Genomic DNA, 18,094 nt, shown 5'->3' on the forward strand with positions numbered 1-18,094 from the left:
CTTTTCTTACTTCATTAAATCGGCCTTCGACATTAGCCGGGGAACAGACATGCAGACAGGGCAGAAGATTGAACAAATGCAACAAAACTGCAAACCTAAGATAGAAAGTAATTGAAGAGACATTTCCTATCACCAGGAAATCGATTTGCTGAGGTATGGACGCTTCATCGCTCGAAGGACGCCATTCGAACTACAAATAGGACGGACGATTTGTAACATAAAGCCTTCCGCCTCTAAAACGCAGTCGCGCAAGATCTCCGTGTGCGAGCACATCCTATTTGCTTAATTTCTTCATCGGAAACCAAATTTAATATGAGGAAGAAGATATACAATACGTAAAAAGACTGTTTTACAATTCTTTGGATCCTTTAGAGTATTTAGAAGATACCCTCGACGTCCTTCCAAAAAGAAGTAAGTCGCCGAAAACATCGCCCTCACAGAAGAGAAGGGAAAAGACGATTGCTAGCCGCCTATGATGCTGGTACCCCGACTCATTATTGTTCACCGCACAGGATTGATCATCTATCAATTTTGATGTCCAATGAATTAGAGGAATTCCCATTCATCTTTATGCACTAAACAAGTGCCACCGAACAACTTCTACAAACTGTGCAGTAGTGAAGTGTTTGTGTGAGTGTTGGTACCAATTACGACGAACTGGAAAGAAAAAAACTTCCGTAAGTAGTAAGCATTCATTAACATAAATCTGAATCTGTTGCAGTTTCTTTACAAATGCCTATAACTCTGCTCTCCCGTCTGAATGTATGTTTTAGGTTAAGTGTTGTTTTCAGTCCGACACTAATCAAAATTTCCTAGAAACTAATTTCCAAATTAGGTTTATTTTAGAAAACAAAGGTACTCGCATTGAACCTCACACACTACTTTTGCTATTAATGAATGTTTCCTTTTGCTCACAATTTCCTCCACGAAATTTGTGCACCCTTTATTTACTGTAATAATCTCCGTCGTAGAATAAACATGAGGATACGTTCTAGAGTTTTAGGTATGGAAACTTTATCTGGAAAAGAGCGTTTAGTGTGCGTTGTGCCTCTGAGCCCAGGTAAGCCTCAGTAGCATAGGCATACAACGTGGTGCCGAAACCAGCTCTCAGCCTAGCGGCTCCAAGTGATTGTAGAAATCACGCTCGCCTTGCAGGGATCGCAGATACATTCTTTATAACCATAGCGATTTTCCAAAGCTTGCATCATCAGATTTTGTTTAATTACTTCTACCAAAACGTTTCATCACTTAACTCTGCTGGAAATGGAAGTACATTCCTAATTGAGTAGCCGAAATAAGGAATGTTGGCGTATTCATGATAATAGGTGAACCTGGCAACATTATCCAATAGTCCATACATGGTGTCCATTGAAATTAAAACAGAAACATATCCAGCAATTCTTGCTACCGTAAGTTATTCACTCAAAGATATACTCTTCGTTATTGTTATTAACTACAACAAAATACAAATCTTGCAATTTGAATATGCTACTGAATAGTCTGTAGTTTGTATACTGAAAATCTTAAAATGACGTTTAAAATATTTATGCTATTTTGATTGTGCCATGTTTGGGAAAATGCAAGAAAGTACATCTGCACCTTGGAGAGTGTGGCTGTTTTTGGAATGATAATCAAATTTTAACCTTGCCTCTGATTCTATTTTTCTGCATGTTCGAATTCCATTTGGAGTATATACGATTTTATATTTAAAATTTAGTTAATTGGTTGTTTGAATTGGAGTTTAGTCCCCATTTAAGCATCGAGGCTACACAAAACGTGGAAATACAGATTAACTTGAGATTCGAACCACATGAAATTCCACTGGGAATAGAGCCGAGGATATGTTACTTTGCCCGAAGACTCGTAATGATAAATGCATTTGAGAAAGCAAATAAATAAATAACAAAATAAAAAGTAAATAAATCGGTTCATCACGGTTTCCAACTATTGACCGTGAAGTACTGTCTATAGTTGAATTTACGAGACAGATGCATCTTCTGCATAATATGGGACCAGTGACGACAGATTGTATCCCTTTCTCAGTGATTAATGAACTATTTTCACTATTTCTAAACTCTATTCCGATCAGAAGCATCAGTATCATTATAGTACTCACGTTGATAAGCATTGTGTGGAAGGATTACGATTAGTAAGCCAGACTATTCTTAACAATATAAATGTTGTTTATTTGTCTGCTTTGTCTTATTATTTTCGGAGAAGAAAGAGAAATGATACATTTACAACATCAACATATATGTATTGCAATTGAAAGCAAATTTCGTGCAAACTATTGCGTATTTGAATTATATAAGCCAACTAAGGACGGAGAGTTTAAAAGTAGGACATGTAAGCGTTTAATGATATCAGTGAAGAAAGTTAATGAACACTCACACCTTCTAAAGTAATAGGGACATCGACAATCTCTTGAAATAAATCGAATTTCTGAATAATCATAAAACAAAATTCGCTAGTTTCTTTCATTACAATAATTAAAGATACAGAAACACAGCATTTCAAATAAAACAAGTGTGCCCATACTTTTTAGTGATACACAGTAACATAAGTTGATTTTATAATAAAATCTTCTATTTCCTGTTTATTAACGATTTGAAACAGAATCATCCTTCTAATTAACTGTAAGTAATATTAATAAATCTTATCAAGGCGATAAGAGCATGCTATATTTCATGGCCGTGCGGTTAAACTGATGTTCCTCGTCCTATTCCCGGTATTTATATCGAATAATAGTTCATCCAAGTTTTATAACCTATTTTAAACAATATGCCCTGTCGTAAATTCCTTGATACCTGATAGAGGGTATATGAAATTTAGAAATGTAAAATAAATTTTCCTAGAAATCTATTGACATTTTCGCTTTTTGACTTTAATAGCTTCCTTATCTACCAATCAATTATGTATTTCTCAATTGGATTTTAAAATCTAGAATATTGTGTTTTATTGTTGAGTAGTTCTTGGTCCTAAGTTCAATACGAAGTTGACTATCTTGATAGCTTTTAAAACTTATATTTAAATGTTTACCGAGATATGAAGAAAATGTCAAAGTATTTATTGAAAGTAAAGTAGTTTTGCTTTACCTCACTCTGGTATGATTTTAGGGGCGATAAAACAAAAATTAACTTTCAATATCAAAGCGAGGAAGTGATATCCACTCACTGTCTTTTGTGAGTAGCAAGTAGAATTAGGTTAAATGATTTGGTTTGCTGTAGAGCGTATTTAAATTAAAACAAATATTTTTAGTGTTTTAAGAATTTAATGTGATTTTAGAGTTGATGTGTGTGTATAGGTGTTTTCAAGACGTCTTAACAGAATCCATGAATTTCCAATGAGAGCAACACCACATATGAGCAATACTAACTAGGTACTATTCTGCCTTCTTTCTCACGGTGATTTTGGAGTACTTTTGCAAAAAATCTTTTGATTGGAAGTGATGAACCTAAAGACTTCTGTTGCTTCTGCTACGATGAATTCGAAGAATAGCAGCATCTAAGTTAATTGCCATGATTGCGGTTTTTCTTTCTCTCTTGTTTGAAGTAGTCGAATAGATGTAAAAGGTCGCTTGGTCTCTGAGTAAAAGTTTTTAAAGTTCCACCGAGTAACAACAACCGCAGACAATATCTAACCGTTTCAGGCGACAGACGAAGGACCAATGATGGACAGACGAAAGACGAGAGGCAGAGAGACAAACAGACTTGTGATGGACGATAGACCAGAAATCATCTCAATCCTAATATTTTATGAGTTTAACACTTCCTTTTATTTTACTGTTTTTCTTTTCCTTTCTTGAGTTTTTGTGGTTTTGCCATTGGGTGATTTTCAGCTTGCTTAATGTGTGTGCGTAAGTTGAATTTTTTATAAATCGGGAACTGTACTAAGCGTTCATTAGGAACACACAGGGAATCACAACGTCGGCTGTTTTTCAATGTATCTATGTTACAAAATATATTTGTTTGCATTTGTCTTCTTCTGGAGGTTTCTATATTTTGTTTTTGTTTTATTTCTTTGTAATGTTTGCTGTTTCTTGTTCATCGTCTTGGATGACTGCTACATACAGGAATTACAAGTTAAAATAATATTCCCAAAACTCAAAGTAATACGACAGTAAAAATAAATAAATAAGTAAATAAAAATAAACTTATGTAAACTTCCTTCCTATCATATTTTCTGGGTATGACATTCAGTTTCAAACCTGCAGAAAGTTTGAATGGAAAAAGTTCTCCTAAAGTGACTAATGATGCAGAAAAAAATACCAAAAGGGATGAACGGAGAAGGGATGAAACGTACCTTACATTATGCCCTTTTAAACATATGTAAGATAATTAAATTCCGGTGTGCGACATTGATATGATTTTCTCATATGAGATGAATTAGATCGTTATAGAGCTAACTAACTTTTGTATGCATAATGAGATTTTCCTTTAAGATATTTTATTTAATAGTTGTTAATTTTCTCATCAGGTTTATTGGTTATCAGAGTATGGTGTACCTCTCAAAGGAGCATTAGGCGCATTATTACACCTGAAGTATGATACATATCCAAGCACATCTACACAAGTTTATTTAATAAATGAGGGAGTTACAGACGAAAACATCAAGTTCCTCCCTGTTGAATCTCGTAAATGTAGATTCCCATATGAGAATGAGGGCATGTGGGCTTTTGAGTATTATAGCTATACGGCATGTATAGCACAGTGTAGAGTTGAGAGGAAGATGCAGCTGTGTAACTGTACGGATGTCATTATTGGATATGACACAAGTAAGTATTTAATCGCTAAAACTAGTTTCTATTTTTCACTTACATTAAAACACTAGCATTCGGAAAACCACCTTTCATTCTTCGTTTCCATTTTTCATTTGTTTTCTCAATGAAAAATCAATGGCAAACACACTATATATGGCAAGAGTTTAACCGAAATTACCACTTCTAGTTTGAACTTAAGATGTCGATAAATTTTGAACTGTTACGACTACGCGGCAGGTAGAGTAGGATTTATAACTTGTAACGTATGGTACTCAGAATTTTATTTCCTAAAATAAATGTAATATAAAAATAAAACAAATACTGATTATTTAGTAGTACACATAACTTTTAGTAGTTAAGAAATTCGGTTTTCTAAAGACGCTTTATATATTTACCTTGCTCATCAGGAGGACAAACCCGAGAACAACTGGTTCAATAATTACCAAATTTGTTCAAAATGTATAGAGTCAAAATTTAAGAATGGAGTTTGTTTTTGGACTCAATGTTCAAAGCAGAAGTGTTAGGAAACAAATATTTCCGGTTTTATTGTTCATCCATGTAGAAACGATATAAGTGTAGAGAGACACGAATCTCTGCAACCGATTAAGCGTTCCAGAAATACCATCTTGCATTTTCATCTTCAGAAATCACATTCCTTTCTTCAACATCCTTCTAAAACCGGAAGGGATTTGAATGTATAACTTCCAGTTCTACATACATAGATCTATATAAGGCAAAGCACTAAGAGTGTTGTATTAACTTTCATTGTGTTAAGGTACCAGATAGTGAGAAACATGCTTATGCAATCAATTAAGAATTCCAAAATACATTCCATTTCCACCGACCTCTCTACTAGATACAACGAAATGTTACATAAATGAATTGCTTCCGGTTTTAACATTAATCCTCATAAAATGAAAATACCAAAAAGTGGCGCCCTGGAATTGATTAATGTCCTAAAAAAGTTTTTATCTCCATTCTGATTTTTCTACCAAAATCGGAAGTGGTACTAGATTGTAATTGAGAAAACATTGTAATTGAGAGAACTAAAAGAAACTCCTTCAAGTACTGTGCACTTGTCACTGCACTTTTATACAGAAACAAGTTCTCCTTGTATTACTGAAATATTCAATCTATCGTTTTAAACAACATTTTCAATTTCGGACAAAGAAGAGAATTATATGTATGTTTCTACACCCACTTAGTGATTCAGCGTAGAAATTATAGAGAGATTGTTGCGTATAATTACATTTTCTTGGTACATTTAGACTGTAAGCTTCTGTGTATTAATTACATAATTTGGATAATTATTCAAAAATCACTCAACATTTTGTGTTGAAGACGAAGGCCTACGATCATACATAAAACAATCCAAATATCATCTTTGTACATAGTGCCGTAAGAGCCATTAATACGCGTATTTGTGCCCCTTACAAAAGTATTTGTGCCCCTTACGCGTATTTCTAATTCTTGGGCTCCATCTTTCTTTCACTCTTTATGAAGCCCGCAACCTGTGGGCCCTCTACACAGCCAGGTCTACGGTCCGTTAATTACACCCTGGTCCCGTTCCATATATAACAAATTAATTAAGGAAACAATATTGACAAATATCATTTATGTTTTATTGCCTTTTTGTGTGCTGCTTTGTTTATTTAATGCAGTGAACATGTTTCATGCTTTTTTTATAATTTCATGTTTGGCTCGTATATGGAGTAAGAAAATTTTGTCTTAAAACGGGCCCTTCTCGAATGGCAGGAAGCGTCCCTGGGAGGGCAGTTGCCCCCTGACCCCACAAGTTACGACTCTGTCTGTACCATACTTTCTAGAACTACCTTTACTTATTTATGAGGATAAATATATCTGCATTTATTTATGTGTATACGTCAGTAAATAAATCCGTAATTATGAAAACGAGGTTTGCAGGTTTCTAATTAGAATTACTTTTTGATGCTTTCACCCAAGGTAATTGAGTTTTTAGTAGCTCTACATCCGTGTTACATAAATCATTCCTATATGTTATTACTTACTTCATAGAAGAAGATACAAGAATAAAAACTTCAGTTCTTAGAAAAAGGAATCACCTCAATTCTGAACGTACATATTTTGAAAATATACTTACTTTCGATATTGTAAAGATACTACAAAAACCAATCTAATTTCAAATAAGTTCCATAACATCACTATTGTACTTAACCGTTTGTATTATTTTTCTATGTCGAATAAAAATATTTTCGGTTCATTTTATGGCAGTTACTCTTAAGGGACGAGGGTGTGATATTATTGTTTTAAATGTACATGCCCCAACTGAAGATAAGGATGACGATATAAAAGCCAATTTTTACGAAGAAGTGGAACGGATATTTGATTCAACTCCCGCGATACCATATGAAAATGCTATTAGGTAGGTAGGACGAGAGGATATTTTCAAACCGATTATAGGGAACGAAAGTCTGCATAAGGAAAGTAATGACAACGGTGTTAGACTCGTCAACTTTGCAACATCCAAAAACCTAATCGTGAAGAGTACAAAATTACCACATCGCGACGTTCATAAATATACTTGGACATCCTCAGACGGATAAACACACAATCAAATTGATCACATTTTAGTAGATAGAAGAAGGTAATCCAGCATAATTGATGTCCGGTCTGTTAGAGGGGATGATTGTGACACTGACCACTACCTGGTAGCAGCAATAATACGAGAGAGGTCATCGTTGATTAAAGGTAATATTCATTGTCCGAAAACGGAGAGATTCAATTTAAAGAAATTAGAAGAGAGCCAGGTAAGGGAGAAATACCAGATTGAAGTTTCGAATAGATTCTCGGCTTTGGAAGATTCGGAGTGCGCTAGTGTTGAGGATACCAGGATTGCAATTAGAGATAGTATTAAATTTTCAGCAAAAGAAACATTGGGATAAGCGGAAATACGTAGGAACATACCATGGTTCGACCAGGAATGCACAAAACTAGAGAAGAAGAGAAAACAGGCAAAATTACGCTGGCTACAAAATCCGAATGAAATAACTACACAAAATTTCGCAGATATCAGGCGGGAAACTTCCCAAACTTTTAGAACAAAGAAACGCGATTTTCTGAAAGCTAAAATTAAGGACCTTGAAGAGAATAGTAAAAATAAAAACATCCAAGACATGTATAAGGGAATCAATGAATTTAAGAAAGGCTATCCACCTCGTGCTTATATACTAAAGAAATCTGACGGTACAGTTCTCATTGACACGGATAGCATCTTAAATAGATGGAAAGATTTCTTTGACGATTTGCTTAACATGCAACCAAAAACTAGTGTGCGTGGAGAAAAGGTGATACACACCTCAGAACCGTATATTCCAGAACCCAACCGAATAGAAGTAGAAACTGCTATAAAGAAATTAAAGAAACATAAAACTCCGGGTGTAGATGAAATTCCGGTTGAGTTAATTTTAGCTGGAGGCGAAAAATTGTGGAACAAGATACACAAACTCATTCTCCTTATCTCGAACAAGGAAGAATTGCCACAAGAGTGGAAAGAATCAATCATTGTTCCAACTCACAAGAATGGCGACAAAACTGACCGTAATAATTATCGAGGCATTCCTTTTGTGTCAACATCCTATAAAATCCTTTCAAATATTTTGTTAGCAAGACTGACCCCTTACGAAGATGAAATTATTCGAGATTATCAGTGCGGATTTAGACGAAATCGATCAACTATCGACCAAATACTTACCATTCGTCAAATACTCGAAAAAAAGTGGGAATACAATACCCCGGTACATCAACTATTTATTGATTTTACAAAGGCGTTCGACTCGGTTAGGAGAGAAACATTATACAACGTTCTTACAGAACTTGGAATACCGAGAAAGCTAATTAGATTAATTAAGATATGTTTAAATGAATTCCAAAGTAAAGTCCGGGTAGGAAAATTTTTGTCCACGAGCTTTCACGTCGAGAATGGCCTGAAACAAGGAGATGCGTTGTCGCCATTATTATTTAACTTCGTTCTATAAGGAAAATCAAAGATAGCAACGAGGGCCTACAGTTGAACGGTATTCACCAGGTTATGGCATATGCTGATGATGTAAATTTAATAGGGGATGATAGGAGAACAATAGAAAGAAATGCAGAGATCTTATTAAACGCTTGCAGGGACAGGGTTTAGAAGTAAATGTAGAGAAAACTAAATACTTGGAAGTGCGTCGGGACCGGAACACGGCAAATTGTGGATGCGTTAAAATATTAAATAATACTTTTGATAAAGTGGATACTTTCAAATATTTAGGATCGATATTATCAGACGAAAATCATATTGACGAAGAAATTAAATGTCGACTAAACACAGGGAATCCGTGTTACTATTCGGTTCAAAATCTCTTGTCGCGAATTCTGTTAAGAAATTGAAGCTTAAAATATATAAAACGATAATCATGCCTGTTGTTCTGTATGGCTGCGAAACATGGTCGCTTACTGTGAGGGAAGAATATAGACTGAAAGTATTTGAGAACAAAATTTTGATTCGAATATTCGGACCCAAGAGGAACGGGAATGGGGAATGGCCGAAACTTCATATCGAGGAACTACATAATTTATATGGTTTACCCAACATTGTTAGGGTTGTCAAGTCTATGAGGCTTATGTGGGCCGGTCATGTGATTAGAATGGAAGAAAGTAGAAACGCTTTCAAAGTCTTGACTGGAAGACCAATCGGAAAACGACCATTAGGAAGACCTAGGCGCAGATGGGAGGACAATATTAAGATGGATCTCGCAGAGATTGGAATACAAAGTAGAAACTGGATGCAGTTAGGTAAGAATAGAAGTCAGTGAAGAGCTTTTGTGAACGCGGCACTGAACCTCCGGGTTCCATAGGTCATAGAGTTAGTTAGTTAGTTACTCTTCTACTTATTAATTTGCGTTCTTAAAGTTGTACTTAGTAAGTGAATTTTAGTTGTAATACCATTAATAGCAAATACGCTATGATCGTTTACACTCAATGGATTAATTGGCACTTTAATAAAATGGCAACATTCTATCTACAAAGTTTGGCCACAACGTAGCAAGTCTTCTTATTATGATATAACTAATGAATGTAACGAAGGATATGGAGGCTTCAGTTGCTTTAAATAATATTGCATATATGAATGAGATATCTGTTTGATCGTGTTGATATTTATAGTTTACTTACGAAGTGACAAGTCCTTGATTGCAAAGAAACATGAGAAAATTGAGGTAGAGTTCAACTACAGTTTTCAGTTAAAATTGGCGCTAGCTTCTTGTAAGTGTATAATGGCTCAATAAGTGACCCAATGCAAAGTGGTTAAGACTTTGGATTCTGTAATTAACAGATAGGTGTTCGAATCCCGAAGGTTCTACTTTCATTTATTGTATTTGTACAATCCAACTAATCATCATTTCTGAATATTTTGTGTTTTTATGTATAAAGCTTCTTGTTGTTCGTAATGCAAACAATAAAACCATTATCGCAAACTGGTACCGTATGATCTTATTTGTTTCGGCAGTTCAAGATTATCATGCAAAAATCCCAGATTGTATCAGGGTTACTAATAGTGACGATGATGAATTGAAACTTGCTTGTCGACTACTCATTATGTAAACGATTTCAGCTATGTTAGAACAAATATACTAAACTGCGATTATATGTTTCAAACAGTCGATGAACACCGTGAATTAGATTGTTGTAAGTTTATGAGATTGTTTATGAGATAAATTTTTACGCAATAACCATTAACGTTTGTTCGAATATTTTTCGAATGAAGTGTTTTTAAAAAGTTCCTTATATGAAACATATTCTTTTGCTTTCGTTGTATTTTACCCCTACATTTTCATGATGCATTTCATTACAAGTAATTAGGTATAACATTCAGTTTATTGATGCCAAAAGCTACGATTTATTGGTGTTGTGTCGTACGTACGATTCATTGAGAAAGGATGTAGAACCTACTTTTGCCTATTTTCTATTTATTGCATTAAGAGGAACAACAAGCTGTATAAAAATAGTAAACAATATAATTAACGATGATTAATAGTTAGTTTATAGTAATAAAAAAGAAAGAAAGTAGCCAGACGTGCTTTCAAGACCACTGCGGACTCTCAAGTAAGCTAATACCAATTTCAGTTTTATCCTTTTGATATAACTTCTATCAAGTTTTGTCATCCTTTGAGATAAATTTTCCACTTTGTCAGCGAACGCATAAGCATTAACGCAATTCATATTAGCAATTTAATATATTCAGGAGTAAACTAAAATGAAACATTTATACCCTTCTTCACGTTTATTGATATTATATATTGATATTATGCCAGAGATATCAATATCTGCTGCACTCGTGACAAACTTTAAAGGAAGAATGCTACCATCCCATCAAGGTCCTCACTAGGGAAATATATGGCGAACCAAATTTTGAATTTATTCACCACAATACTTTTTCGTTGTTTTTTATGTATTTCTTGTTGTGTTATATATTGTTATTTATTGAATTGTTATATGCTATTAGGTTGAAATATTTCGCAATGATGTTATGTGACAAGTTTGCGTCATACGTCATCAAGTAATGGAGGTCTGGGTGTATGAACATGAAGAGGCAAAGTTAGTTGTCCATGTAAAGTTTAATATTTACAGAAATATTTCTAAAGTCAGAAAATTCAGTCTATTTCTAACTTCCATTTCAATCAACAGAAGCCGATGGTTATTTAAATATTCGAACAAAGTACCTAACCTCGACGTGATTACAACAGCATATGTTAAATATACACGTTTACATGGGTACCGCTGTGCAAACCCCAAACTCCGATATGTGGTAAAGCAATAATGAAGTTAGTTGGATACGAGAGTTTGTACGAAACAGAAATTTTATAAAGGTCTGACCTATATGACTTAGTCCGCAATAGATTACGTAATTTTCCTAGTTTTAGACAGTCTTGGAAATGAATAATTACTTAAAAGATTAAAGAAAGTGGTTTAATTTTAACTGGATTGTATTTAAACGAAAATTCGACTGGAAATGGTAAATTATACTCAGATATATATATATATATATATATATATATATATATATATATATATATATATATATTGACTGATCAAAGTAAAGTTGGAGTTTGTCCTGGTTGTCGTAAATAAGGTAAATTAGATATAGCTATATAGTTAGCTCATTCAAGTGAAATTTTAATTTGTCTTCAGTGGAATAACATATTTTACAAATGAAATGGCTTACAACATGATCAATGCTTAAGAAACTTCAGCTCGCCTCCCTCAATAGGGGATGGCCGATGCCTAGATTCAATACACAAATGTCTTAGCTACAACAAAATCTAAATTTTCAGAAATGTTGACTAATGTATAAAAATATATTTAAGTAAATAAACACGTCTTGGCCACTGTAGAATATACGAGTTATCGAAATTATATTCTGGGCTGAAATATAGTAAATCTGAACGTGGTCTATACTAAATCTATTCGATTGTTTCTTTAATTTAGGGTTGTAAATATATTATATATTTGTTCTAATGATACTTCCAAATTACAGTGCAATCGTTCATGATTGTTGCATATAGTTCAGCAAAAAGAGAACTTCCGATCACAGGTTAGATTAGATTATCTTCCAGGTCTTGTCTTATTAATATTTCTTTAGTAACTGCAAGTACAAGAATCTGAAGATTTGTGTAGTATTTCTTTGAAAATGCATGTAGAAGTATCTGTATTTTGTAAATTGGTTAAAATAAATTTGTATTAATAATGAATGTGTAGAAAATACCTACTAGAATACCGGCAATAGAATTAGTAACGCATTTGTGTAATGTTGTATGAAGTACTAGAACACTCACAACATGTTTTATATTCTCTTATTTGGAAATTGAGTTCTGTAAATTTGTATTTGCATGCTGAAGGTTTAATATTAATAACAGGAAACTGAATGTATCATACAGCATATTATGTTAATCAAAGAGGACATCTATCAGCAAATATAGAACTATTTTATTAAACAATCCCTGTTTTTATTCCTATGAAAATTATGAAATTAAAGTTGAAAAGCACATTCATTAGAGGTCGAAATGAATTCTATAGTTTGTATATAAGAAATAGTAAGTATTTTATGGCCATAGGATTGATCAGTAGGGATTTGGAAGAAACTGAGTATTATTTTGTTTTTATTACAGTGTCAGATTGCGTTAATATTAATAAAGCTAAAGGAAAGGAATTTTATTTTCCAATATATATGTTCGAAGTAGTTAGGTAGTTCCAGAATTTGCCACTACGAGACGAAATGGCGACCTAGAATTAGCCAATTTTAAAACGCATTACATTTTATTTATTTATTTGTATACATTACTTTATTTACTGCTTAATAGTACCTTTAGAACTACAAATAAATCAATTAATTCCATCAGTGAACGATTCTCATGACGTTGTGACTTGCACGAACACTTCATTATCGTGAGAATCTAAATCTTTTTCTTTCATATCTTGTCGATCTTTGATGACTGCGATTCGAATTGTAGAGATCTAGGCTCAGCCCTTCGTGTTGATAGAGTTAACACCATTTTGGAAGAGATTGCTCTTAAATCGGAACTTTTCTATGTTTTGCATGATATTCTTTCTGTGATATCTCTGTTCTGAAGTTAATGGTTGCGCTTATGTACTATCAAAATAGAGGAGGAATTGTTATTTCAGAAAAGAAAAAATGCTGCTAAAAAGTTGCAAAGAAACAGTAAAGGAAGTAATAATGAGAAAGATCTTCGAAATATGTAAACCAAGAGCATCTTATTGAATTGAATACGAAACGAGTGTGAGACCGATCAATGAAAACGTGGAGAAATGATATGAGAAGCAATACGGTGCACTGAGATATCATATGGATATAATACAAATAGAAACAAACAGAGGACAACGATTTGAGAAGCCGGCTAAAGGTAATTGGGAAACTATTAGAAGATGAAGATATATATACAACGGGTGGGCAATACAGTGGCTCCAAGTTCCATTATTTCTACCTTTTCTGACGGACCGCTTTCGCTTAATTCATATAGACTGCCAATTGTTCATTATGCTGGTTGAACATCAGAAAACTTTAATAATTCTTCTAGAAACACAAGCAGAGTATGCCACTCTGTAATTATATGAACTAACTATTCAGCAAAATCAGGCCTCACATGATAATTCAATTCATGTTTTAAGCTGCCCATCCTCACTCTCATCTGGTAAATTACTATGATTATACTTACGAGATAGAGCGATGTTTTCGATATTACTGTATAATAGAGGATAGAGTGACAGCTTCACCAGGCCTCTTACTGCCTCCACATCTGTAACACAATGTAATGATACGCTAAATACAACGTTGGTTTTCGATATAAAATATATCCTTACCTGATTTCAATATAACGATTAAATTTCATGTAGTATAATATATAAGTATCTTTAGAATGATCTGGAGAAACTAATGTATTTTAGTAAAGATTGTAGGTAGGAGCTACTCCTTCCCAGGGATTCCCTGTTTAAGCTTATTACATTGAAATATAGGTCATGCATAAATTGACTGATGGAAACATTGCGAATCTTTTTCAAAATACTAAGATTTGATATAATTAGAAATCTTTGCACTTGTCCTTGATTATTTTTAAAAGCGGAAGAAATTACTAGTAAATAGATAATTCCCTCTCGGGTAGAACGAAGATACGTAATTTTTGTATGCATGCATCTCACAACAGAATTTGTTTTCCACTTTTGTAATTCTTTAAATTATGATGATATACAGAAACAAATTGGATAAGGAGATCTATTATATTGTACCAAAATTAACTTATTCATCTTCAACGTCACCATATCTTCTTCTTTAAGCAAACTGTCTTTGCAAGAATTTTTAATTTTTGAACTTTTTTTATTACATACATGGTTCATTATTACTTATTGTTTTATTTTCTCTCTACAGATCATCAGAAATTGTGTGATAAAGAAGGCTTAGCATGTATAGAGCGTTTAAAAGGTAAATGTCTAAATATATTAATATGTCCAACCTATATTTCTTGTTTCGTTGACGTTATGCGTACTAAAACTAGCATATTAAATAAACTACGGTTTGATTTCATTAATTTGTCTCGGAACCTGTTTTATGTTTGCTTAGCGTCCATTCAGAAAGCATGACTAATGCGTCTGTACAGATTCTGAAATACTGATGTAAAATCGTTGATGTAATTACTGTCGCATAATTTTCTTAAAGAGTGATATCATTCACTCACAGTTTTACCTCTTCTTAGATTTGAAATTTGTTGACGGAAACAACTAATTGGTGGTATCTCATTTCATTTTTTTTCTTTGTGTGTAGCGTCTGTTTCTCTGCAATGAGCAAATTGTATGGGAAATGAGTTCATAACAATTTTCTTCTTGGTTTTTCAGTTATCGTACTGTATATGTGAACTTCATTACTAAAATTACAGTGCAGCATTCAAAGTTACAATCTATATTACGTACTGGAAACAAAGTTTCAAAGAATTTAAAATTTTTATCTTTTTCGAAGGACTACCTCTTCAAGAAAGTGATCATATAACTATCACATTTAATTACTTACATGGTTTCCTGAAACATAAGGATAATAACTACCCTTAAAGCGTTTTAATATCCAAAACCATTTGCAGACTGTGAAAAATGATTAAATTTGATACCTTTTTTATACCGGAGTATTTCTGGGACATTTTTAAAATATTTTTTGATTAACTGTGCTTCCGTATCATTACGATAATACATTTTAGCAGTATACCTAGGATAAATTTTCGGAATAACATAGTTCTTAGCAATGTTGTAAACTTTAACAATTTTTAGCATCCCTTAGGTATGATTCAGGCATCAAATTGTTGTTAACGCAATTACCATCTTCACCACTATTGAAAACCATCTATGGAATTGGATGTGATATTTATCTAAAAAGTCATTAATTTATTAATGTTTTACAAATATGAGCAGATGTTGCGTATCGTTCATGATATAAGAGAAGCAGAAATAATTCTAAACCACGATTATATTTTATAATTTTTAAGTTCTGAAAAAATATTCTTTGTTCTAACTGATTAAAAATTAATACAAAGTATTGAATCTCAGATAAAAATAAGAAACAATTTATTGAAAGGCCAATTTCCACAAATAATACGTAGAAGTCTTGTTGGATGTTCAGGTTGATGTTCTTATTGGTTTCTTCCCGCTTGATTTGGTAGAAAAAGGGAATTAATATATCATGTAAATCTGTGGAAACGATTTTAGAAATTATTTTACTTTATCATGACAACATAAGCCGCACATTTGAAGAAGCATTGGCTGCAATCCAGTAACAGAGTTTGCAATATCACAGTACAAATCCTATTGAGCATACTGCTCACTGTTACTACTATTATATCCGAAATATCGAGGAAAGTTTTAGCAAACACAACTTAGTAGTAACTGGGATTAGTCTCGGAGTTAAGCCGCATAACTTACAAATAATCTCTGGATAAATAGTGAAGTATTATTCACGCAATGTAATAATATTGGGTTAGGAAATTGAAGCACTAATATTTTGTTTATTTACTATAAACAACTACCCCAACTAAACGCCTTAAATAACACAGCAACTGCATTTTACACAGAACGCGCGGGAGCTACTATCTCCATAGAAACTGTGAAAACTCCAAGGAAGAACTCCAAGTTTTCTATACATAAGAAATGTTAATTGTAACCGAAAAACAAAAGAGTTATTTATAATCAAAGCTTAAGGGTTCATCAATACCTCGATCTCCCCTAAATTCGTATTCAATCGGATGACAAATACAATCATGTTGGTAAATTATTTATTTTAGTTGTTTTCAATTTTAAAGCGATAATTTCAAAACTGTATGGTTTTGTTTTAAATTTAGGTTCACGTCCAGAACTGTAGACTAATTTGTTATTCTATTTTAATCTACTTCTACCGTTAAACCCAATTAAACTTAGCTCCTGCTACTCTTTAAAGAAACAGTAAGAATTTACAGACGTTTATCATATCATTTGCCTCCTATGGGTATCTTTTTTGTCTCCAACGCTACTAACCAACGTGCAAGTTTCTTATTTTGGTTTTAGTCAGTGATAATATAACTTCACTCAAGTTTACGTATACCTATTTACTGTGATCTGATTATTTAAACGATTGTCAATTTTAATTGTAGGTTCATGTTCAATTTATCTAGATTAGTTTCTTCCCTCCTTTGAGCTTATTTAACCGGGACAATTTTAACGCCTCACTTGAATGAAATCTGAATCAACGAGTTGAGTATTATTTCACTCCTACAAAGTGTTTCAGTAATACATCGTATACAGGAAGGCTGTTAGCGAAAATGTTTCTAATTTAAACCATTTTTATCCTCCTAATGTAATTTTACTGCTATAATTATCTCCCCAAATAATTTTCCTATTTACAGTTTATAGCATGGTAATATGTGAGGCTAAAGTCGAAGTTCGCGATTATCAAGAATCACTGTTTATTCTGAAAATAATTCTATATGTTTAATAATTTTTGGCATTGAGCTGGAAACTTTGGTGTAATGTTTTCCAATCAACGGTAAGGCAGGCTGGGCAAAATCTGTACCTTGTGTCCTAAAAAGCTTAAACAACCACTGGTTGAAATTTGCCCCCTGAGGATGGTGATGAGATGTCATGAAATTGTGGTCACACCAGCAATCATATAATCAGCATTGTTTTCCAGCATGAGAACTTTGCAAAAGCCGCAATGTGTCTAATATCATGAACAGTGGCGTATTTAGGAGGCTTCCGGGCTTTATCCGACCAGAAATTTTATTTACTATATTAAAGTAAATTAAAGTAAATGAATCCTGCAGAATTTTTACATTTCCAGGACTGAGGTTAGCAAAGCCCCCCCCCTCCGAAAAAAAATCGTAAATACGCCAGTGGACATCACCGAAGTTGTAAAGACAACTGAGATGGTGTCTAATGAACAAATACAACCAACCTGAAGGTCATTCCAAAACGAAAAAAGGTGATAATTAAACCATTTACACATAGGCTATTTATTTATAAATGTAGTGTAAATTTTGGGATTTAGAAAACGAAAGATAAAATTTTCAGCAGCATTTTAATTATTGAAAATTGTAATGTGCAATTCGAATAATTATCTTTCAATCACTGTAATTTCTAATAAATTAACTGAAAGTAAACTATCCAGTTAATTTCATAACTGACGTTTAACAAATCTGATTAATGAACTGATTAATCGTGATATGATCATTCTCAATTAAAAATGACCTAATTTTCTAAGGTACATTGTACACTTAATTGCTACAATAAATTCAACAT

General features: G+C 33.2%; 1 protein-coding gene across 1 annotated transcript in view; it reads left to right on the forward strand.

Moving 5' to 3' along the window:
• Positions 1-18,094, forward strand: part of LOC145688936 (uncharacterized) — a 355,842-nt gene that overhangs the window by 281,989 nt on the left and 55,759 nt on the right. The window contains exons 17-18 of the mRNA XM_081763102.1: positions 4,477-4,774; positions 14,712-14,765. Coding sequence (XP_081619228.1) covers positions 4,477-4,774; positions 14,712-14,765 — 352 coding nt within the window. The remainder of the gene's footprint in view (positions 1-4,476; positions 4,775-14,711; positions 14,766-18,094) is intronic.

Source organism: Thermobia domestica, chromosome 7, assembly GCF_964235325.1.
Source record: "Thermobia domestica chromosome 7, izTheDome1.hap1.1, whole genome shotgun sequence".
NCBI classification, from domain to species: domain Eukaryota; kingdom Metazoa; phylum Arthropoda; class Insecta; order Zygentoma; family Lepismatidae; genus Thermobia; species Thermobia domestica.